The sequence below is a fragment of the Hibiscus syriacus genome, unplaced genomic scaffold (assembly GCF_006381635.1).
Source record: "Hibiscus syriacus cultivar Baekdansim isolate YM2019G1 unplaced genomic scaffold, ASM638163v2 tig00000218_pilon, whole genome shotgun sequence".
In the NCBI taxonomy this organism is placed as follows: Eukaryota; Viridiplantae; Streptophyta; class Magnoliopsida; order Malvales; family Malvaceae; genus Hibiscus; species Hibiscus syriacus.
The window spans coordinates 1171469-1194861 of NW_024061774.1; the positions used below are offsets into that span (position 1 = coordinate 1171469).

Consider the following 23393-nt stretch of genomic DNA (forward strand, 5'->3'; position numbering starts at 1 on the left):
TTGTAGGGTGTGTATACATTATCAATCGGTTAAAAAAATTTAAACAAATATAATTAGCCTAGACTATTAAAAAAATAATTACCTTCCAATTTAAATAAAAAAGGTTTATAAAGAAGCAAAAAAGCCAAGAGCTGAAAAGCAAGATAGGTCTATTTATTTCGTATCAATACAGTTATGTCCGCCGAACCGAAGCATATATTTTCTTCATCAGCTGATACAAAACAGCATGAATGAATGAGTCTTTTATCCATACAAAAAGAGGGAGACAATGACGAAAACATGGGATAGGGACAGTTTCTGTAGGACTCAAACTTATTAATAAATGAAGCATGCAAGGCAAGACTGGTCAGTCCAAAGGGCAAGCTTTCTCAAAGGCTTGCTGCTCTTTGCGACACAAATCGAACTCATTTGTGTGGTAATACATACATCCCACATATGCTTCCATGGGATCTTTGCATCTCTCATACACATCTTTTAGCCTGCACCACACATCAGTTCAACATTCCATAAATACAAAATCATAATACTAATCCACACGGTGGCCTCCTCATACCATCCAATGGAATTAAAAATAAGAGTTGGCATCGAGACTGAAAATGTGTAGTTAAAAATACAAGCATAATGACAAAAAAATTCTCTAACATTTGATCAAATAGTCATTTTGGTCCATATTCATTTTTGGGAAACATTTTGGCCTCCAACATTTCATTTTGGGGCAAAAAGGCCCCCATGTGGATAGAATCCTACTTAAGGGTCTTTTACCCCCTAAAATGAAACATAGGAGGCCAAAATGCTAAAAAAAATAAGGATTAAAGTGATTATTTAGTCAAACGTTAGGAGGCTTTTAGTCTTATAACGAAACGTTAGGGGCCAAATTGCTCCAAATTAAAAGAATATGACCCAAAATGACTATTTAGTCAAACTTTAAGGGTATTTGTTGGTATTATGCCAAAGAAAAGACTAGAAATGATCAAATAATGGTGAATGGAGTAACTCAGCTAAAAAAGCATAGTGCAAGGATCTAATGTAGAATTTGACCCCAAAAACATTTAGTATTCAGGGCCTTTGTTTAAACCACAAAACATGGATATCCATAGTAATAGAAAGTGGCAAATAGCTGGTATCCTACAAACTCGGAAGCCCCATTGTAACAATCAAAGACAAAGAAGAGGCCAAAACCTAATAAAATTCGGTTGCTTTTCAGTAACTAGATCTTACTCGTATTCAAACCCATAAATAGGAAGGACAAACATCCAATTCTATGGCTTGGCTAAACTTGAATCTATTTTGCCTAATCATGCCCAGACCAACACGGACTCGTTTTAAGTTTCGACTGCTAATCATAAAACAAGTTCAGATCAACCAACAACATGACACCAATGTTAAATTGGTCGAAACAACTTGTTTTCGCAGCTTAACCAGAGAGATGCTCATTTCCCACAAGAAGAGATGAGCCATATTCGGCTTTCAAAATGCTTTTACGTGAATTTGGATGATCATATACCAGTATCTATGCACAAATATATGTGAAAAAAAAGGATAATTTTATGAAGAAGTACCGATCTTCATACTTTTAGCCACACTTTCATTGCATAAAACGCCCAAAAAGAACACCAAATCCAAATTATCTAACAGCGCAACATTTCCGTTGAAGAAATTGTAAACCCTAGTCTTTATTATCACGTAATTCCCTACTTAATCTCACGTTCCAGTTTAATTCTTTCCTGATTCCATCATTCCCTAATTCTAAACATTTTGATAAACGCCGACAAAGAAATTGAAAATAAAAAAGCTTACACTCCAAGCGCACATCGGGTAGCTTGTCTGCCCTTATCGAGACATTTCTCAGGGTTGGGATCTTTCTTCTTACACTTGAGGAACTCCACGTTTTCGGACATGCATTTGATTTCAATGTGCTTTGCTGATGACATCAGCACCGACGATGTTGGGATCGGTTCCCCCGCCGCATCCACAACTTTCGTCGCCATTTTACACCGCCGAACTCAGAATAAAGATCGTCTCTTTCTGCACTAATAAAGAAAAAGATATCAAATTTTCAAAACTTATCCAAAAAAATTAATTGGGAATCAATCTTTTACCTTAATAAATCAGTGGGTTTTTGCTTAAACAGAGAGAATTGTCGTGGGCGGTGAAGATTCTGGGGCTCTGCTTAAAACAATATGCAGATGTGGAGTTGGTTCGTAATTCTATTTTGCTTCGGAGGGTATTTTCGTAATTCAACCGAGGTTTTATGTCTTTAAGCCCCCAAAACCCTTGTCTTCAGTATCTTTGCTTGTTTCCCTTCTTCAGCTAATCAGCAAAACAATCATTTTCCGAGACGAATAATCGGTATTTTAAAATCTTTTTGTTTGATTACTCCTTGATCTCTCTTCTTTGCTGGGTTTATATATATTTTTATGATGGCGTTGATCTGGAGTTAGTGTAGAATTTATTGCAAATTTTTAGAGATCTTCTAATTGATTTTAGCCTGGAAATGTCAAGTGTTTGAATTTAGGGGAAAAGATTCTATTTTTCTTTTCCATTTCATTTTTGCGAAGGGAGTTTTCCTTTCTATTGGAGTGATTGTTCTCTGTTCTATATATGACTATATATGTTTTGGTGATTGGTTATCAACGCTGAGTTATTTCCGGAACCTGTTTCTGTTCTGAAATCAGTAGGACGTCGGCATTGCCGACTCTCACGAAAGTTGCTCGGGTGGGATGGATATAATGAAGTAAATGTCTGATTATTGAGTGATGTCCTTTGCATTCTAGACTTCATTAGCTGAAGCTTGTGAACTTTAAAATTGGTATTTGATTAGCAATAGGGTGAGTAATCTTTTCTACTTTTCTCGAGAGTCGGTTTTGTAACACTTTGCATCGAAAGAACATTATACTCTTTTGGGTGAGGCTCATTTGATTGTGTGGGTGCTCCTAGAGGTTCATTTCTTTGTAAGGCGATTGGTGCAAAGAATGCCTTCCTGATTGAATTTCCTTTCTTTTTTTTGTGTGGATAAGCTTTATATTTCACTAATCAAGAAAGAAGAAATCGGCTATGGTTCAACAATATTACAAGTCTGTACAATATCACCAACGCATTAAACTATACATCTATCTCATGTTCCGAACTTTACAAAGATTAATATTTACCGTAGCATTCATATTAATTCTCTTCTTTGTTAGCCTGATACTAATGGTTTCTTTTATCAATCCGACCAATTCTTGCCCTGACTTCGACTGGCCACTATGTAACAAGCTATTTCTCTCTCCACGCCCAATAAACCATAGCATTCCATGACAAACGAAGAATTATAGTGATGAGAGATTCACCTTATAACTCTGTGATCATCCACTGTAACTCTTGATGCCAACTTAATGGCTGTCTTGTCACTCCATACAAACTCAGTACACATTGCCGGATATGTTTCTCATGAACATTCACTAAACAAACGATTTCTCGTTTCGGTATCAGGCTGGCAAAAATGCAGCAACCATCTATATTCATTCACCAACCCATAAACCTTGCTTTTGTAGGTAATTTACCATATGATTGAAGTTCTTTTGTAATCTTTCGATTTTGTTTTTCTAACTTTTTCTACTAGTTGTGCCTTTATTAGTAAGAAGGGATGATACACTTCTCCAAATTTTAGCATTCCAAAGTAGACATAGGATCATTAGGAAATTATTAAAATCGTAAATAAAATAAAAGGATAAATTTGCATGTTTTGTAGATAAGTTTGATCACCCTTTAGATTTTATTATCTTAAGTATATATATGTTGTGGACGCTTATAGTGGCAAGTGAAGAAATTAGCTGGAACTTAGCTTAAGCAGAATATTAACTAAGGGGCTATTTGTTTGCCTCTTCATGGAAGCATTCAACGCGTTTGTTTCGCATTTCTGAATGATTCAGTGTTGACTAATTCAGCAAAACAGTGTTGAATGATTCAGCACAGAAGTACATTCTGAATGATTCAGAGTCATTATCAAATAGCATGTCACATTCAGAGTTAATTCATTCAGAGCCTTTGAATCATTCAACGTTTAATTATTCTGAAATAAACAAACAACCCCTAAATAAAGATTCTTCTTTAAAGAATCCCTATTAATTACTAATATCCCTATGAACTAGTAGTCTTTCCTATTTCTCGTAATTTCTTAGGATATACATCATAAACCTCTTTTTAAGAGAAGTAATTTCTTACTAATGAAATAAGCAAAAATTAAGGAGAAACTGATAATTCTGGTTCTAGGCAGTTGCGTCAAAGGTAGACAAGTATTCCAGATGGCTAGTGATAAGCTTAGCAGTGGCAGTCATGCTGGAGTAACAGTACCTCGCTTCACCGAGTTAGAGTTTCAAACTTATGACGAGTCTGAAGATCCTATGATTTTGCTTCATTGGTGTGAACAGTTTTTTGCCAACCAATTAACACCTGCAGCAAATCAACTCAATCTAGAGGCTTTCCACTTGGAGGAACCTCAATTGTGGTATTACAAGCTCAACTTAGAGGAGTTATATATTAGTTAGAACAAATTTACTGAGTACTGTACGTTGCACTATTATGAGGTAATACTTTGAGGGACCTGGTTAATTTAAGGCAAACGGGCTCTGTGGAGTAGTATCAATGCTAGTTCCAAAGGCCAAATGCCAACAAGTAGATTTATTAACAGCTGGACTGGTTGGCTGCATCAGTTTGGATGTCGAGTTGCAGCAACAGACCAGCTTTGTGCAAGCCATGAGCTTAGCCGGGGGCTCTTGCGGGAGAGAAAAATAATAGAGTCCAGTAACTTTGCGTCGCACTTTTGGAAAACATCCAATATGGTCATCAAAGCTAGTAAATCAACAACTTTAGCCTCAAAATCCATCACCAATCAAGGGAACACAATTTAAACTAATGCGAGTCTCCATTATTAAGATATTAATGAGGGGAAAATGTCAGTTGAGCGAAAGAAATTGTCCAGGCCTGGCTCAAATTGACTGGATTTTGTGGCCTAGAGGGGTCATTGAACCCATAGAAACTTTTACAGTGCTGCGGGATATAATGATTTGGAGTGATTTATGTGTCATCTTTGGACCTATTTGATGTTCATGGCATATATTTGGACTGTTGGTGGTTGCTTGCTTGATGACATGTTTAAATTGTGTGCATCTTGAACTGTGGACTCATAATGGTAGGATCAATGTTTAAATTGTGTCCATTTCTTTTGATTCGATCTTGTTTTCTCGTGTATATTCAGAAATGGGTGACAAGAAGAAAAAGACGTTTATGTTTATCCGTCTTGTCTCGGCAGCTGGGACTGGATTCTTCTATGTGAAGAGAAAAAGTGCTAAGAAAGTGGCTGAGAAGCTCGAGTTCCGCAAGTATGATCCCCGGGTAAATCGTCATGTTCTTTTCACAGAACAAAAGATGAAATAAGAAGCTTGTTGTGTTTCAGCTTTTCTGTTCTCAAGAATTTTTTTTTTAATCGACGTAACTGGTACTACTGTTGCATAGATGACACCGAATTATGCGCAACGGAATAAATGATTATCGTGTTTAGTTACATCTGTTTAAGCCTCCAAGATGCAGCTCAAAAGTTGCATCATTAAGAATCATTCAAAAGAACTAGACAGAACTCGTTAATGCATACACTTGGTGCTTCATGTTTTCCAAGGGACCAACTTTTCTCATTTCATGTACAGAAAGTTTTGATTCTGTCATTTTGATCGGAAAATTGAATTCCGGGCAGACACGTGTATTGACAAAAAAAAGTTTAAACAGCAAAATAAGTGAAAATCCAGGTAGAGATTGACAAAGGGTTTCTTATCGATGAGTTATGGGATTGCAGTCTTTGCAAGCTTCTGTCTTTTTCTTGTGTTCATTTTCAAGAGAAAAGTGGTCAAATAAACAAGTAAATCGATGCAAATTGTAGTGGTTGATTTCATTATTAGTAAATTCAATTGAGTTTTCATTTTTATTATAATTAAATTTGATTTTATATATTGTTATAATGTTTATTATTTGAATTGAATTTGATTTTAATCAAATAATAAATATTAAATTTCGAATTATTGGAAAAAAAATCAAAGATGTTTTATGACAAAGATTTGCATTTTAAAAAAATGATGAACATAATTGACTCAAACTAATAAAATTTGGATCGAGTTAATTTAATTGTAAATGTTTTTAAAGAGGTATAGGTATAGGTATAGCTACAAATATAATGTGAGGGATCTATAGTAAGAATCAAATATTATAACATAAAATTAAATAAAAATAAAATAAATTTAAATAAAATTCATAAAAAATGCGACGAGAATCCACACATAAATCATAAAGTGTGAAACTCGAATCCATATCTGTTTGTGGTTTTTCCGGTTGGCAAGTGCGAGTTGGGTTGTCTTTCTTGGGTTATTTCGATCGGAATATTATGTCGAAAAAACTTTCGAAAATTTTCATGGTGCACTCTTTTTCTCGATTTAGATTTAGAAAAGTTTTTCAACGAGACTCGTTTCTATATTTGAGTGACTCAATTCTATTTTTGCGTTTTGTGTGGTTTCTGCTTATTTATAATATACAAAACGCCCCCTTTCCAAAAAAAACATTTAATTAAAAATTGATCCGCTTATTTGTAAATGTATTTAAATTTTATGTTAGCCACTTTTTCCCCTAAACTTTAGCCATTATAATTTCATCATTAAACTATGATTCTTATTCTAAATTGATTCTCAAACTTTTGAAAATTTTAAATTCATCCCAAAATTATGATCATCATTCTATATTGTTCCTAATATTTTGAACGTTTCAAATTCAACCCCAAACTTTTGAATGATTTTTTGGGGTGTTATTGGAACATTTAAAATTTTAAAGACCAATTTAAAATGAGGGTCATAGTTTAAAGATGAATTTGAGACGCAGGGAAATAGTCAGGATTTTTGTTCAAGGGGGTAAAGTATAATTAACAACAAAAAAAAGGGGGGCAAAATAAAAATAAATCAAAATTTAAAGATATAAATAGGTAATTGTCCTTATATTCTTTAATAATAAAAAATTTGTGGGGAGGGCAGTGGCTCCCCAGCTCTTACATATCTCCGACACTGTTGAGATATTCAAAAGTTTGAAAATCAATTTAAAATGTGAGTCATAAGTTTTGAAAATGAAATTAAAAATTTTAAAAGTCTAAGAAATAATTTAAAATAAAAATCATAATTTGAACACGCGTGTCGAGAAAATCTAACTCAAACATAGAAAGCAAAGGACAATTATGTTAAACACAACATTTTGTTATACCAAATATTTGGCAACAAAATCTAAAAGTGTGACATTTTGATTAGATTTGTGGTTATACATTCAATCATGGAAATATTGTTTGGAATACGTTTGTAGACCCAAAAGGGAAAGACCAGCTCACACATTATTGCTTTAATTTGCCTATTTATATCCCAATGACGAGTCATTTGAAATCATCCTAACCTCAATCAATGTATGATTTCCCCCACCATCCATCAATACTCTTTTAAATAATTAGATTTGAATTTTCAAAATTAAAAATAAATAAAGATAAAGCATGTTGACGTAGGATATTACGATAACAAAAATATGAGTGATCACTATTTAGTGATATTGGTTAACAAAGATTAAGCATGTTGACCTAGGATATATTATGTAACAAAAATCTTAATAACTATTTAGGGTGTGGATTCAAATCCGAGTATTATCCGAGCTGGTGCTACGTAAGGACAGACGCAGATCTCTATCCGCGCCTTTGTGGGGTTTCTGACATGTGTCTTTCACTATTGATTCCATCGAAAGCTCGACCTTTACACTCTCCCCTCCCCTATAAATAACACCTCTTCTATGCAAACATCATCACATCAATTCATTCTATTTTTACTTCATCAATTCCTTCTATTTTTGTTGTAAGTAAAATTGTTTTTTATTATATTATATTTATTTTATATATGAATATTTGAAAAAAAAATTATTGTACTAATTATTTTGTATTATTTTTTGCGGTTGCAAAATTGGAAAGTGGGATCATACCTCAAGATATTTTTGCCGATATGGTAACAATATAAAATATATTATTTAAATTACTGTGAAAATTTTTAATTTTTTTATTAGTTTATATTTTAATTCATATACTATTTATTTAATTAGGCGTATTTCAGCTATTATTTTTGCAAATATAAGACTCTTAATCATTCAAACTCTCAGAATGACGCGTATTTCAACTATTGTTTACTATGATGGATAAATTTGGGAAGATGAAACCGACGTCGTCTTCGCATCAAATCATTCTGTCAAAATATCCTTCAAGAGAAACATAACTTTTGAGGAGCTGATAACGAAAATTTCAAGGAAAGTTCATGTTGGAAGTACTAGAAGATTGTCCTCACTTCAGTACAAATTTTCAACCGCAGTATTTCCATTAACTTATACAACGTTCGAACTATCCAACGATGACGATGTTGTTATGATGGTTGATTCTCAAAATCATTATTCAGACGTCGATACAGAGATGTATACGAAATTTATTGAAGCACGCGCTGTTCGTGGTATGCCATTATGCTCCCACTATGGGCTGGCTCAACAAGCTGATCAAGTTGACATCCCAACTCAAGTAATATGTAATGATTTAACTCGTTAATGGGAAATCTACATCATGATGACATCCCATCAAGTTCAATGAGGAGATATTCATTAACAACTTCTTACGATCTGTACCGAGGTGGCTTCACAAACAATTCGTATGTCAACATCGCGTCTAGTTCAAGGGGAAGTCATTCATCTGCCAATTTGACACGAGACCTTCAAGCTCCAGGGGGAGGCATTCAACTGCGAGTTTCTTCGACCTTAATGTCGAGATGCCTTCAAGGTCAAAGGGAAGACATGCAACTACCAGCTTGTTCGACCTAAATGTCGACATCGTGGGAGAACCCTCATCTCCACTAGAAGAACCTCTTTGTGCGCCAGGTGGGGATGGTGCTGAGACTAAACTATTCGTTCAGCTAGAATCACCGCAATTCAACATAGACTCCGATGATGATGATGTAGATGAAGTTCCAGAAATACGGTACACACTGAACCTCCAGCACACATGTATGAAACTAACTACGATGCAATGTACAAGCTATAATTTATGGATATGCCTAATGTCGGTGACTACATATTTAACTCATCAGTCAATGATGGTGAGTTATATAAAGGAATGAAGTTTCTATGCAAAAAATTAAATGATGATGGCAATTAAGAATTACAACAGTCGTAATTTTGTTCAGTCCAGAGTTGACCATTCTACCACTGAAAAGTATGTCTGGCACTGTGTCCAACGTGATAAATGATGCAATTGGATGGTTCACATATCGAAAAGGAAGAGGACAAATAATATATGGGAACTAACGATATACAACGGTCCTCACACATGTTGTGCTGGAGGGATCAACTAGGATCATCCTAACTTGGACTCCGATATTGTATGTCAAGCCATCATGGCCATGGTAAAAGAAAGCTCTCATATTACTATTGTTGTGTTGATTTCAGCTATACAATCGTATTATAGGTATACCGTTTCATACAAGAAAGCATAAAAGGCAAAGCAAAATGCCATTAAAAAACTTCACGGTGAATGAGATGCATCTTACAACGAACGACCAAGTTGGTTTAGGGTAGTACGCAGATTGAATCATGGGATAATTATTGACTTCGAAACTTGCCTTGTATACCACAATGATCGAGTACTTCGCAATCGATGTCAATTCTACAGGGGTTTTTGGACTTACCCATAGTGCATTAATACTGTGAAATATTACAAGCCCGTGGTCCAAATCGACGGGACATTCTTGTATGGAAAATACAAACAAGTTTTACTATTGACAGTAGTCCAAGATGGTAATCGCAACATACTTCCAGTTTCTTTTACCCTTGTTGAAGGAGAAGATACATATTTTTGGGTTTTTTTTCCTCAGAAACTTACGCTTACATATTCACGAGGGGAAAAATCTATGTCATTTCAGATCGCGGAGCTGGGATAAAAACAAAAATGGATTCTTTGGGTCTTATGTGGCAACCACCCTATGTCCAAACTGTATCCAACACATTGCTACAAATTATCATGGAAGATTCAAGAAGAATGATAAGCGCCAATTACTTGTGCATATTAGTATGTCAAAATGCTAGTTTTTATTTCTCGATCATTTTCATTTTTTATGGAAACAAAGTTAGTAAGTTCTACATTTGATGCTCAGGTTACGAACTACTACCTGAAACATTTGAGTTCATGCTTCAAGAGTTGCGAGGAAAGAACGAGGAATGATACGATTACATCAGCCTTATCAACAAAGAAATGTGGACAAATCCATATGATGGTGGATATCGATATGGATACATGACAACCAACTTGGATGAGGCTATCAATTCGACCTTAAAGGTGACACGCCATTTACTAGTAACAGCTTTGGTAAAAACGATAGATTTTCATTTGGGAGCGCATTTTGCCAAGCTTGGGGGACAAGCTCAAACTTGGATGCAAAACGGTCATGTCTATCACCCAAGATTAATTACAGATCTACAAAAAAGAATTGTTGCATCAAATAGAATGTCTGTAACAAGCTTCTTTAGAACCCATAAATTATTTCGTGTCACAAAGATCCCACGACCTCTTCAAGAGATTCAAGCTAACTCGTTCAGAGTTAATCTACGAGACAGATGGTGCGACTGTGGGCTTTTTCAAGCTCTGAAGTATCCATGCTCTCATGTCATAGCAGCTTGCTCGCATACCCGTTAGGACTATAACCGTTTTGTGGATCCCATATACCGACTTTTAGAAGTGTTTAAGGTATATGAATTTGAGTTCCCCCCATAGGTAATGAGAAAGACTCTAATAAGGTTCAGAATTGGCTTTCGATTGTACCAAATTTGTCTTTATTGAGGGAGCCCGGTCGTCTAAAATCCACACGAATTCATTGTGATATGGATATTAGGGAGACATCCAGAGAAAACAAAAGATGGGCATTGTAGAAACCTAGAACACAATAAGAAAAAATGTTCATCTCTTTTGTCATCAAGTAACCGTTGATGTTGTGCTTGATGTAGTTGTTGTTTATGAAATCTAAGTTTATGTAATTTAATTTTAATTTACTTTCAGTTAATTTCATTTGAGCATCACCGATTAATTAAATAAGAAAACGATACAATAAAAAAATTAAAAACATTAAATAATAAAAAACATTTGAATAATTAAGTAATAAAAAATTAAAAACCAAAATAAATAATAATTAAATAATTAAGTAAAAATTTACAATTGTTGGTAAATAAAAAATTAAATAAAAAATAATGAAGTGTATGACTCTATCGATGTTTGCGTCTTGAATGTGTTCCGCAGGGCGATGACTATCTGTGTCGAGGAGGATTTCTTCATATAACTTGTTCTGACTCCTCACTCTCATCATCATTATCATCACCATCATCATCATCATCATCAAGAGCAGATACATTTTGTTGATGAGGGACGAATGATGATGTATCACCTCCATAGATTAAGGACCCTGAAGGTGTATGACTGATTATCCCACTGCTCATAGAAAATTGTGAAAACTACGAAAAGACCGACATTTATGAGTGCAAAAATTGTACATGAGGTGTTTGTGCATGTGGTGAAGCTTCACCCGCCAAATAACCAACATATGAACCCTAAGTTGGATCTACAAACATGGAATTATAATATCCGCTATGAGGGGTCATATAACTCTACGGCGGTGGCAGCATTTGGTATGGAAGGGGTGGAGTCTGACCTGGCTGCAGTGGCATATGAAATGGTTGCGGTACCATCTGAAACGGCTGTAGAATGTACAACGATATAGACAGTGGTTGTTGTGAAGGTTCCGGTGCTGTAGCTGAGGACGACCCGGAAATACCTACTCTCCATCCACGAGTCGGGGGACGATAATGTTATGACGGTGGACGTCTTTATCGACGTCGATGAATGCTCCCGCCTCGTGATTCCTCGAAAAGTAGGAACAGTTTCCTGTTCCTGTTGAACCACTTATAATAACCATCCATAGCCGAGTAATGATCCACATAAATGGTTTTTGTACGGGGAATGCGCCCACGTCGATCTTCCCATATCATTACCCACTCATAATGCTTCAGCATCAAGTCGACTTCTTTTTTGCCCTGTCTATCAATGATATGTAAATTATCGAGATTCTTAGGTGCTTCCGGAATAGATTGTACAAAACCAAATTGGCAGAGCACACGATCAGTGAGATGCCACTCGACAATAACATAACTTATCAGAGGGACCACCGCTATCCAGACATCTAATGGGACTCTTAAGTGATGTGGGATGCAAATCCTCATATCTTCAGTACAATAAGGAGCCCATTGAAACTAAAACAAATATATATAATTCTTATCAAAATAATAATCTAATTATATAACGATAATTAAAAGTATATATTTTTTATTTAAATGCATACCTCTGTGTCAACATTCTAATCACTTAGTAGAATGTCTTCCAATTCATCAGGTAAATCCTGATGATCTTTTCTTACACTTGACCACATATTCAATGAAATAATTTTTATTATATACTAAATAAAATTACTAATATACGAAATCAGTATTGTAATTACCTCAATAATAGCGGGAAGACCAACATGATTTTCACCACTAGATATAAAAAGAGCATGTGATACCATATCCAAGACTGGAGCAGAAGGAGATATCTGCCGATATGGTGCTAAAACTACAGAGCCCCAACTCAATATGCCAGCATGATAAAAATATGTGAGATGACGCAACCACATACAATGAACGCGATTTTTCCGGCATCAGGAGCCTTCCTATGAGTTGTAGTATGCAAGCACGTGCATATAGTTTAGTTTGCTCCTCGGAGGTGTCGCAACTCAAATGCTTGAAAGTTATATTCAATCAATTTAACGGAATTCGACCACCGTTGAAATTAGGCGGGACACCTCCAAGATACTCCTCGCACAATGAATGTCAGCCACCATGCGCCACCCCAGAAATCACATCCTCATCTACCAGAAGCCCCAAATGCATGAAAACATCCTCCAACGTAATTGTACACTCTCCACACGGAAGATGAAATGTGTGTGTCTCTGGTCTTCACCGCTCAACCAATGCAAAAATAAGATTGGATTCAAGGTTACAGTGCCCTTCATATTTTGCTACGTAACCGAATATAGCCTCGACTAAATACATCCATACACAAGTAGGTATCTCTAACTTAAGATTACGAATGAAGGGATCTAATATACGATCTCTATCCTAATTTAATAAATATTGTAGAAATTAAAATATAAACTAATACTAAACAAATTAAATAAATAAAATATTAAAAATAATTAAAATTAAAATAAAATTTAAAATTGTTACCATATCAGCAAAATGCCTCGAGATATAATGTCCATTTAAACGTAGCAAACCGCTTTCCATTTTATAACCGCAAAAATTAATAAAAAATTAATATAATAAAATTTAATAAAATAATAAATTATTAATTTATTATAATACAATAAATTTTTGAGAAAATAACTTCAGTGACCAAAAATGCTTTATAATATACGATTTTAACTAACTTTTTTTGTATTTGCAAAAATAACCAACAAAATCGCAACGCGATATCAAATTCGCAACACAATTTCCAAATTCGCAACTCGAACATGGAAATTTTCGCAACGCTAATTACTGATATAGGTAAACACAACTATTCACAACGCGAATTTCGCAAATTGTAGAAATACAACCAAACACTCTTAAGTGTGAAAGGTTTATTTCTTTCTTGCTCCAAACTTCCTCTGGTATTCTTCCATCCAAAGGAACTGAGGGCCCAAGGTTGATCAGGTAAGCTGCAGTGTTGATAGCTTCAGCCCATAGAAATTTGGGCAATCCGACATGTATCCTTATACTTCTGGCACGTTCATTCAGAGTTCTGTTCATGCGCTCTGCTACGTCATTTTGTTGCGGTGTCATGAGAACTGTTGTTTCCATCTTGATCCCATTTTTTGCGCAGAAATCTCTGAATCTACAATTTTTGTACTCACCTCCATTGTCATACCTCAACCGCTTGACTTTCAGAACAGTCTCATTTTCCACCATGGCCTTCCATTTTCTGAAGGTATCAAAGACTTCTGATTTCTTCTTCAGAAAATAAATCCACACCTTCCTTGTAGAATCATCGATGAAGGTGACATAATATAATGAGCCTGCAAGAGATGGAACTGGAGATGGTTCCCATACATCAGTATGAACCAACTCTAACTTTTCAGCCTTGGGTGTCTTACCAATTTTTTCAAAGCTGACTTTCTTTTGTTTACCAAAGATGCAACGCGAATTTCATTAATCGAATTCACCAATTTCGCAACTCAATTACCGATATAGGTAAACACGGTAGAAAAAATCTGATCAAAAATCCGAATTCGCCAATTTGAAAATTGAGTTGCGAATTTGGCAAATTCGTGTTGCGAAATGTAAAATCTTGCATCTTAAAGAAAAAATCATTTCGACAGTTCGTTTGTTTGGTTAAAGTTAAACGAACGAACGAACGAACATGAACATACCCTCGTTCGCGTTTTTTCAATTTATTTACAGGCGTATGTTTAGTTGAGTGATTCATACGTGGACTTAGCAATTGGGATGTCCCAGGTTGAAAACTACTCCAATGCATTTTATGTCCTTTATTTTTTTCTTTAAGAGGCGATATTTTACATTTCACAACACGAATTTGCCAAATTCGCAACTCAGTTTTCAAATTGTCGAATTCAGATTTTTACCGGATTTTTTCTACCATTTTTACCTATATCTGTAATTGAGTTGCGAAATTGGCGAATTCGATTTGCGAAATTCGCGTTGCGAATAGTTGTGTTTACATATATCGGTAATTAGCGTTGCGAAAATTTTCATATTCGAGTTAGGAATTCCAAATTTGCAACTGTTCGAGTTGCGAATTCCAAATTCGCAACGCGAATTTGGACACTGTATTACGAAATAGGAGTTCGCGTTGCGAATTTGTTGGTTATTTTTGCAAATCCAAAAAAAGTTGGTTAAAATCGTATATTATAAGACATTTTCGGTCACTAAAGTTATTTTCTCTTTTGTTACCTTATTAATAGAATTTGAGCTTTGAGAGGATTTGGATGCTTGTGTTTGGTTTGTGTTTGAATGAAGAGGGGATGAGGTATTTATAGGAAGAAGAGAGGGGGTTTAGACAGATTTCTCATAAATGTGGGAGGTGTGAACAGTTGGGGAATTAATGGAAGGCACGGATGGTGATACGCGTCTTACTGACGCGTGTCAATAACCTAGAAAAGAGCGACTGGCGATCCGCGCCTATCATTACGTGGCGCCAGCTCGGATAAGGTGCGGATGACCATCGTGCATTTCATGACGTTACTCCAGCTCGGACGAAACCCTGCATCATTTATGTTTTGTCAGAAAAGGTGCTAAATTGATAAAATTAAGAGAAAGGATGCCTGTTAAGTAATTATTTCTAGTCATGATGATATTTCGGTAAAATCGCCATCTTCTTTGTAATATATCCTTTTTGCCATTTTTCATCTACGTGGCCCATTAAAAAAACGACCTGCCACTTCAACTTCAATCTTGTAACAGTACTGATAGATCGAATTGACGCGGATTCCATCGTCGTAAAAATTTTAAGTTTTTTTATAATTTAATTTTTTATATTTTTAATTATAATTTATTTTTATTTGTAATATTTTATAAACTTATCCTTAAAATTATATAATTTCTTTTTATAATATAAAATTTTATTTCCATTCTTATCCATCTCTGTAATAATAATCAAATGCAGATCTAAAAATTAAGAAGAACAGTTGATTTATCCATAATTAAAATAAATAGTTTTGGGGTTTCCTTGGTGAAAATTTCATTAATTTTTTCATTTACATATTCCAATAATTTGAGGTGATTACGATAACATTAATTCATAACATTTATTCCTATTTTCTTTAATCATTCAAACCACGTAATTTACCTTTCCCTTTACATTTAGCCCCAGGTTTTCAATTTAGTCCTCCACTTACCATCAAGCAGAACACAGTGACAAAGACAGTGCTACAGTGGGTAACGCATTTGTTTATAAATCTTGTTGTTCCACCACCTATCATTCTTGCACTCACTTGGTGGATACTTTTTCTGGGTTTTTCTCATTTTGAACTCAAAGCCAATAGTTTATAAGAATACTTCAGTGCTCTTTGAAGTTGTTTAGCCTTTCTTTGGCTATGGCTCTTTGTGCATGTTCATTTCCTGCCATTATCAGCTGCTGTGCTGCTGCCTCAGAACCTCAAAAGTCCACTCCTTTTGCTTCTCATTTGCTTGGTGGATCAGATCTGGGTTTCCACCCATTGCTTAAGCTAAATCAGGTTCATTTGAAGAATTAAATATGAGAGAAAAAGAAAACTGGATTTTGTTTGTTTGTTTGTTAGATTTCAAAGTTGTTCTCTGATAACTTTGTTTGAATAAAGTTTAGTTTTAAGAAAGGGATAGCCTTCCAAAAAAAATCTATCTTTTTTCGTTCTTTCTCATTTTATATAATCTAGTCTTTGTTTTGGGTTTTCTTTTGACTTGAATACAATTGATTCTTAGGTTCCAGTTAAAAATATGTATAAATTGAAAAAAATGGTTGTTTGTTTTTGTGTTGATTTGTTAAAAGGTGAAGAAAAGGCCAGGTGGGGTTTATGCATCACTATCAGAAGGAGGTGAATATTACTCCTCAAGGCCAGCAACTCCTCTCTTGGACACTATAAACTATCCAATTCACATGAAAAATCTCTCTGTCAAGGTATAAAAACATAAAAAAAAAAAAACATGTTTTTGCCCTTGCTTTCCATCATTTATTATGAGATCATCTCTTTTATCGTATATATATATATGTGTGTGTATGGGAACTTTACATGCAGGAATTGAAACAACTAGCTGATGAACTGAGGTCTGATGTGATCTTCAACGTTTCGAAAACTGGGGGTCACTTGGGGTCAAGCCTTGGTGTGGTTGAGCTCACTGTGGCTCTTCATTACGTCTTTAATGCCCCTAGAGACAAGATATTATGGGATGTTGGTCATCAGGTTCGGTTTCGGTTCTTGCTTTGCTTCGTTTCCTTTCATGCATGTGAAATAGGAATGGTGTTTCTGATGTGAATTGGTCCTTTTTTGGTATGGTTTGCAGTCTTACCCTCATAAAATCTTGACTGGGAGAAGAGATAAGATGCATACCATGAGGCAAACTAATGGATTGGCCGGATTCACGAAACGATCAGAGAGTGAATATGATTGCTTCGGAACTGGTCACAGTTCAACCACAATCTCGGCTGGCTTGGGTATTCATCTAAACCTTGTTCCACTGCTAAAATGCAATTTTTGCTGTATATGGAACTATCGTTTGGTTTTCGATATGGTGAGATTCTATTTTTGATACTGTTATGCAAATCGAGTTCCACTTGGCCTTTGAAGATTTAATTTTCTCAATGTTTCGGGTGGACAGGAATGGCTGTGGGAAGGGATCTGAAAGGTGAAAGGAAACATGTAGTTGCTGTCATAGGTGATGGTGCAATGACCGCAGGACAAGCTTACGAAGCAATGAACAATGCCGGATACCTGGATTCTGATATGATTGTTATTCTTAACGACAATAAACAAGTTTCTCTGCCAACTGCCACTCTCGACGGACCTATACCGCCTGTGGGAGCTTTGAGCAGTGCCCTCAGTAGGCTGCAATCAAACAGGCCTCTTAGAGAATTGAGAGAGGTTGCAAAGGTAAATAGAAAGGAAGAAACCCGGAGAAACTAATATTAATTTTGCCCGGAAACTAAAATTAACTTGAACCGAATTTGGTTTTATTGCAGGGAGTTACCAAGCAAATTGGTGGGCCCATGCACGAACTGGCTGCAAAAGTTGATGAGTATGCTCGTGGGATGATAAGTGGTTCCAGATCAACACTTTTCGAAGAACTTGGACTCTATTATATTGGACCTGTTGATGGCCACAACATCGATGATTTAGTTTCTATTCTCAAAGAGGTTAAGACTACTAAAACAACGGGTCCGGTCTTGATCCACGTTGTCACCGAGAAAGGCCGAGGTTATCCATATGCAGAGAGAGCTAATGACAAGTACCATGGTAACATGCACACCAATAAGCCAATTTTAGAAGAGTTGTCATTTCATACGATTTCATTCACCAATCTCGAATTATGACCTTAGTTTAGGGAACAAAAGAGAATAAATTGTATTTGGCTTTCTTTTGTCAGGAGTGGTGAAGTTCGATCCGGCAACCGGAAAGCAATTCAAAGGCAGTTCTGTTACCCAGTCTTATACTACATATTTAGCGGAGGCTTTGATTGCAGAAGCTGAGGCAGACAAAAATATCGTTGCCATTCATGCTGCAATGGGAGGTGGAACTGGATTAAACCTCTTCCTCCACCGTTTCCCGCAAAGATGTTTCGATGTAGGGATTGCCGAACAACATGCTGTAACCTTTGCTGCAGGGTTGGCTTGTGAAGGCTTGAAACCTTTTTGTGCAATCTATTCATCATTCATGCAAAGGGCTTATGACCAGGTAAGCTACCAACGCTACCTTTCGTTTTTTCGAATTGTAAAAGATTAATAATCTGTGTATGTTAAACATCTACATTTTGAATTCATAAACGATTTTGTCGATTTGCTGCAACAGGTTGTACATGATGTTGACCTGCAGAAGCTGCCTGTAAGATTTGCAATGGATAGAGCTGGCCTTGTTGGCTCAGATGGTCCGACACATTGTGGGGCTTTTGATGTCACTTTCATGGCATGCCTCCCCAACATGGTTGTAATGGCTCCTTCCGATGAGGCTGAACTTTTTCATATGGTTGCCACTGCTGCAGCCATAGACGACCGTCCTAGCTGTTTCCGTTACCCAAGAGGAAATGGGATCGGAGTTCAGTTGCCGCCAGGGAACAAAGGGGTTCCTCTTGAGGTGACTTTCGATCAAATATGTACATATTCCTATTTGTAAATACGCAAAGACTAAACATACTGACAACTTAATCTGAAATGCATATAATGTCCTTACAGATCGGCAAAGGAAGGGTACTGATTGAAGGGGACAGAGTGGCACTATTAGGCTATGGAACTGCAGTTCAAAGCTGCTTAGCGGCTGCCTCCTTATTGGAATCCCACGGCTTAAAGCCAACTGTTGCGGACGCACGATTTTGTAAACCATTGGATCATTCCCTAATCCGGGGACTGGCAAAATCGCATGAAGTTCTTATTACAGTCGAAGAAGGGTCGATCGGAGGCTTCGGTTCTCATGTGGTACAGTTTCTAGCTCTCGATGGTCTTCTTGATGGCAAAGTAAAGGTATGCAAATCAAATATCAGGAATTCGAACGTTCATAATTAGAAGCTGATATGGCCTTTTAATAATTCGTTTCTTTGCAGTGGAGACCGGTGGTTCTTCCGGATCGATACATCGACCATGGCTCGTCGGCCGACCAGTTGGCTGAAGCTGGTCTGACCCCATCGCACATCGCAGCAACAGTGTTCAATGTGCTTGGACAGAAGAGAGAGGCTCTTGAGATCGTGTCCAGAAACTGAAGAAATTCTTCAGCTTAAATTTCATTTTCTGTATAGAAATTTCCCTTTCCTTTGGCTTTCATTTCAGATGAATGATAGTTTATATATATAGCAATGATACAGCTTTACCATAAATATTTAGTGTGTTACCAAACAACTGTCCATATTTCTACACTGGCTGTTTTTTTTATGGGTAAAATGCACTCCGGATCACTTAATTATGTAAAACATAACAAATGGGTCACTTTCCCACCTAAATATTACAATTGATGTGATTCGGTATAATAATAATATAATAAAAATAATCTGTTATTAAAATTTATATATTCTATAATTTGGGTTTTGTTTAAAACAAATCAATAAATTTAACTCCGTACATGTAATATTTTGTCAATTTAATCTTGGTTCTTTTTAAGGCTTAATATCAAAATGAGTGCTCAAACTATGCCATTTTTTTCGATTAGGTGCCTGAACTATTTTTTGACTCATCTCGATGCCTAACGTTTTCTCCGTTATCATTTTAGGTGCCTAATGTTTTCTTCGTTATCATTTTAGGTGTTCGGGCGTTAACAATCGTTAAAAAATTCCATTAATTGACACATGTCATGCTCTGGTAATTTTGAGAATTTTATTTAAACTAAAGGTCATATATGACTTTGAAAAAAAGATAAAAATTTAGGTACTAAAATGAACTCAAATTAATAGTTTAGGCACCATGTGCAACTTGGGTATCTCTATGTGTAATAGTTTAGACGCATATAAATACCCAAGTTGGTAAGATGTTTATAGGAGAGGGCCACATTAGGATTAGGAAGAGAGAAAAGAGGTAATTTTAGACTTGAAGGAGTAAGCAATTGATGACACATTCTTCAACAAGAGCATTGAGCAAAAGGGAGTTGTCATTCAAAAAGACATTTAATAATAATAACAGTAATTAAAAAAATGGAATTGACCCATCACTCCCAATGAATGTGGGTTTGGTAAAGGAGAAAGAGATCACATTAAATAGAATAAAGAAGACTAGTTCAGGAACCATGAAAATTGGCAGTGGAGAAACAAAATACTTGTCCATGGCATCGGAGTCTACTATTTTATAAAAGGAGATTCGGGATTGAATTCATAGTTTAATGTATTAAAATTAAAACGATAATTCTTTATTAATATAAGGGAATATAGGCTGTTATTTCAATATTATAATGGCAAGGATATTTTTTTGATCAAAGGATGATGTTAAAACAATTAGAGAATTCAAAAGTCATGTTGGTGAATTTTTAAAATAAATGGAGAAAACACCTTTAACCCAAATTTTAATCAGTTTATTATGCAACTGACACATATTCCCTCAACAAAGAAGTTGCCGGGGCATGACATGTTGTGGGAATTAAAAGTTAAAATAATCTAAAGAATAAAAAGAGAAAATTGGCCCATGACTCAACTTTCAGACCCAATTAATTTGGATTTGTTTTTATTCCTAAAGAAGAAAGAAATAGGGAAAAGAAGAAGAAGAAGAGACAAAGTTAATAAAATGATGGTGGAAATTGAGATCGACACGTTGGAGTCAATTGACATAATACTAAAAGAAAGAACAATTATTGATAATAAAGGTCTTTAAAATCCAATGAGTAATGGTTTTATTCCTCCAGTCCTATCAACTTAAAACACTAGGTAGCTAAATTATATTTTAAATTGATTTTTAGATTGTAAAGATTTTTTTTTTGTTAAAAATAAATGTTTAACATTTTTTCCGTTATATTTTTAAGGGTTTATCGTTAAAAAAATCCGTTAAGAGATACATGTCACGTTTATATTTTTTCTATTTTTTAAAAATAAAAAAAATATTTAAAAATTTTAAATATGACACGTGTCATTTAACGATTTTTTTAACATTAAACACCTAAAAGTGTAATAGAGAAAAAAAAGTAGCATCTTTTTTTAACGAAAAATCTTTAAGCACCAAAAGTCAATTTGAAACATAATTTAGAGACGTAAAAATGTATTAAGCCTGATTTATTAAACTATAATATGAAGAGGCACAATACCATACAACTATATTTTTAAGCACAATAGTATTGATACGAGAAGAATATTATTGATAATGTTCATGTGGTAGTGATCCAATGTTGATGCTAAAAGCTTAAAAATCCACAATAGTATTGATATCGCTCATGACAGTATTGATACTCATTTTGTTTTACAAATTCCAGGAAGGTATTTTTGTATCGATACTCTATTTATACCAATACCCTTATTTCCACAACGACTACATTTTTATTATTAATGCAGAGAGTACCGATATTCAAGCTCGAGTATTGATACTCCAAGCGTCTAAGAAACATTTATTACAAGAAAACTTCTTACGACGACTTTATTTATTCCTACAACTACCCAAACGGCTAGAATTGATTGAAAGTATATATACTAGATTCGAAGTCATATGTAAAGACAATAGATCATAAAAAAAAGCCTAAGCAATCATATAGAATCAAATTCGTTAAAAATAATATAATTCATTATAAAATCGAGGAGGATATAATAATGATTTACAGAATTGCATTCCAACAATTTAAGAGACTATTACACATATCAACCTTCACAAAAATCTTTTAAAATTACTATCTAATAATTTTAAAACTATATAAAATACCCATATATAAGAAACACATGACATACTTTATATATATAATTAAAACAAAATATAATAATTAAGGATATAATAGAATGTTGGAAGGCGCATACCTCATGGACCCTGAACAGGCCTTGAAGGGCTACGACTGACACGCCTTGGACTCTTTGACCTGCTGCGCACATGATCTTTCTCCTCATGTGGACTCTGATCATTCTCCCTGGGACCTCTGCTTGGTTCTGTATTCCCTCTCACCATGTGGAGAACGCGGAGAAAGAGACCGTGAAACAGATCTAGATCGCCTGGGAGAACGATGATGATCTTTCGCCCCACGATCCCTTGACATGGATCTGGGCTGACTGGGAGACCGGTAGTCATCTCTCACAGCACGATCCTGTGAAATTGATCTAGATCGCCTGGGGGAGCGGTGATAATCTCTCCCTCTCTGATCCCTGGATCCCGTTTCAGGTGAGAACATAATGCATGAAAAACTAATAATTAACACATGCAATGACTGTCAAGGCAAGTAGACATATTCAGTTCATATAGCAAAATTAAAAGGCAAGTATAAAAGGAGTATTTCCACTCATCCCAAGGCAAGCCTTCTTCCAATGACAACTTTTACTAGCATCCTTGCACAAATCAACGGATTAAAATATTGCCCTTTACGTGCACCTTTCCAGTGTTTCTGAACACAAATACAACACTTGGATCCATAAAAACTGAGAATTAGGCTCTATAATGTTGTACTTGTTGATCAGCATCTGACAACTTCATAGTTCTCTTTGCCCCAACTTTCTAAATCTCATATTATCTTTTTCTTGTACAATGCCAACAAATCTACACCAGTAAATAATTTGGTTGGCTTCCTTTGTTTGAGGGTGGTTCTTTCTTTGACCAAATATAAGCTCTAAATTCTTTGACCAAATATAACGATGGGAGGCGAAAAGTCAGGCAGGAGTAGGGCGTTCGGGAGTGTTAGCAGGGTAGAGGAGCGCCGGCGTAGAGGTTTCTCCGTTTTTGTGGATAATGTAAGCAAGTGGGTCCTTCACTCAACGATGAGATCAGTGTTTCTACAACTTTGTTTCCATGGAAAAAGCCACAGTTGGGTTAACGTCTCTCAGAATATGCTAGAGACGACGAGTCGTCTGAGGCTTCCCCAAACCTCGGACGTTCCAACTAAGTAATTTCATGGCTT

General features: G+C 35.5%; 4 protein-coding genes across 5 annotated transcripts; 2 read left to right on the plus strand and 2 right to left on the minus strand.

Moving 5' to 3' along the window:
- Positions 1 to 247: 247 nt before the first annotated feature.
- Positions 248 to 2199, minus strand: LOC120154532 (NADH dehydrogenase [ubiquinone] 1 alpha subcomplex subunit 8-B-like). Its single transcript, XM_039166270.1, has 3 exons — positions 2100 to 2199; positions 1798 to 2025; positions 248 to 479 (listed from the first exon to the last, which is right to left on the minus strand). Exons 2-3 carry the CDS (start codon positions 1986 to 1988, stop codon positions 347 to 349), a joined length of 324 nt encoding a protein of 107 aa, XP_039022201.1. The 5' UTR covers positions 1989 to 2025; positions 2100 to 2199; the 3' UTR covers positions 248 to 346.
- A 56-nt stretch (positions 2200 to 2255) lies between these two features.
- LOC120154632 (50S ribosomal protein L33-like) lies at positions 2256 to 5459 on the plus strand. The gene is made up of 2 exons (XM_039166335.1): positions 2256 to 2349; positions 5237 to 5459. Exon 2 carries the CDS (start codon positions 5239 to 5241, stop codon positions 5413 to 5415), a length of 177 nt encoding a protein of 58 aa, XP_039022266.1. The 5' UTR covers positions 2256 to 2349; positions 5237 to 5238; the 3' UTR covers positions 5416 to 5459.
- A 10623-nt stretch (positions 5460 to 16082) lies between these two features.
- LOC120154736 (probable 1-deoxy-D-xylulose-5-phosphate synthase, chloroplastic) lies at positions 16083 to 19687 on the plus strand. Of its 2 annotated transcripts, XM_039166422.1 has the most exons (11): positions 16083 to 16148; positions 16227 to 16388; positions 16679 to 16807; positions 16926 to 17090; positions 17191 to 17341; positions 17506 to 17777; positions 17867 to 18140; positions 18271 to 18578; positions 18693 to 18974; positions 19073 to 19357; positions 19438 to 19593. In XM_039166422.1, exons 2-11 carry the CDS (start codon positions 16248 to 16250, stop codon positions 19591 to 19593), a joined length of 2163 nt encoding a protein of 720 aa, XP_039022353.1. In that variant the 5' UTR covers positions 16083 to 16148; positions 16227 to 16247. The 2 variants fall into 2 exon arrangements, with proteins under 2 accessions (XP_039022353.1, XP_039022408.1); XM_039166477.1 differs by lacking the exon at positions 16083 to 16148 and having other exon boundaries at positions 16248 to 16388; positions 19438 to 19687.
- Positions 19688 to 22314: 2627 nt separating this feature from the next.
- On the minus strand, positions 22315 to 23031 carry LOC120150009. Its single transcript, XM_039162740.1, has 2 exons — positions 22865 to 23031; positions 22315 to 22647 (listed from the first exon to the last, which is right to left on the minus strand). Exons 1-2 carry the CDS (start codon positions 22957 to 22959, stop codon positions 22407 to 22409), a joined length of 336 nt encoding a protein of 111 aa, XP_039018671.1. The 5' UTR covers positions 22960 to 23031; the 3' UTR covers positions 22315 to 22406.
- Between the last annotated feature and the right edge of the window lie 362 nt (positions 23032 to 23393).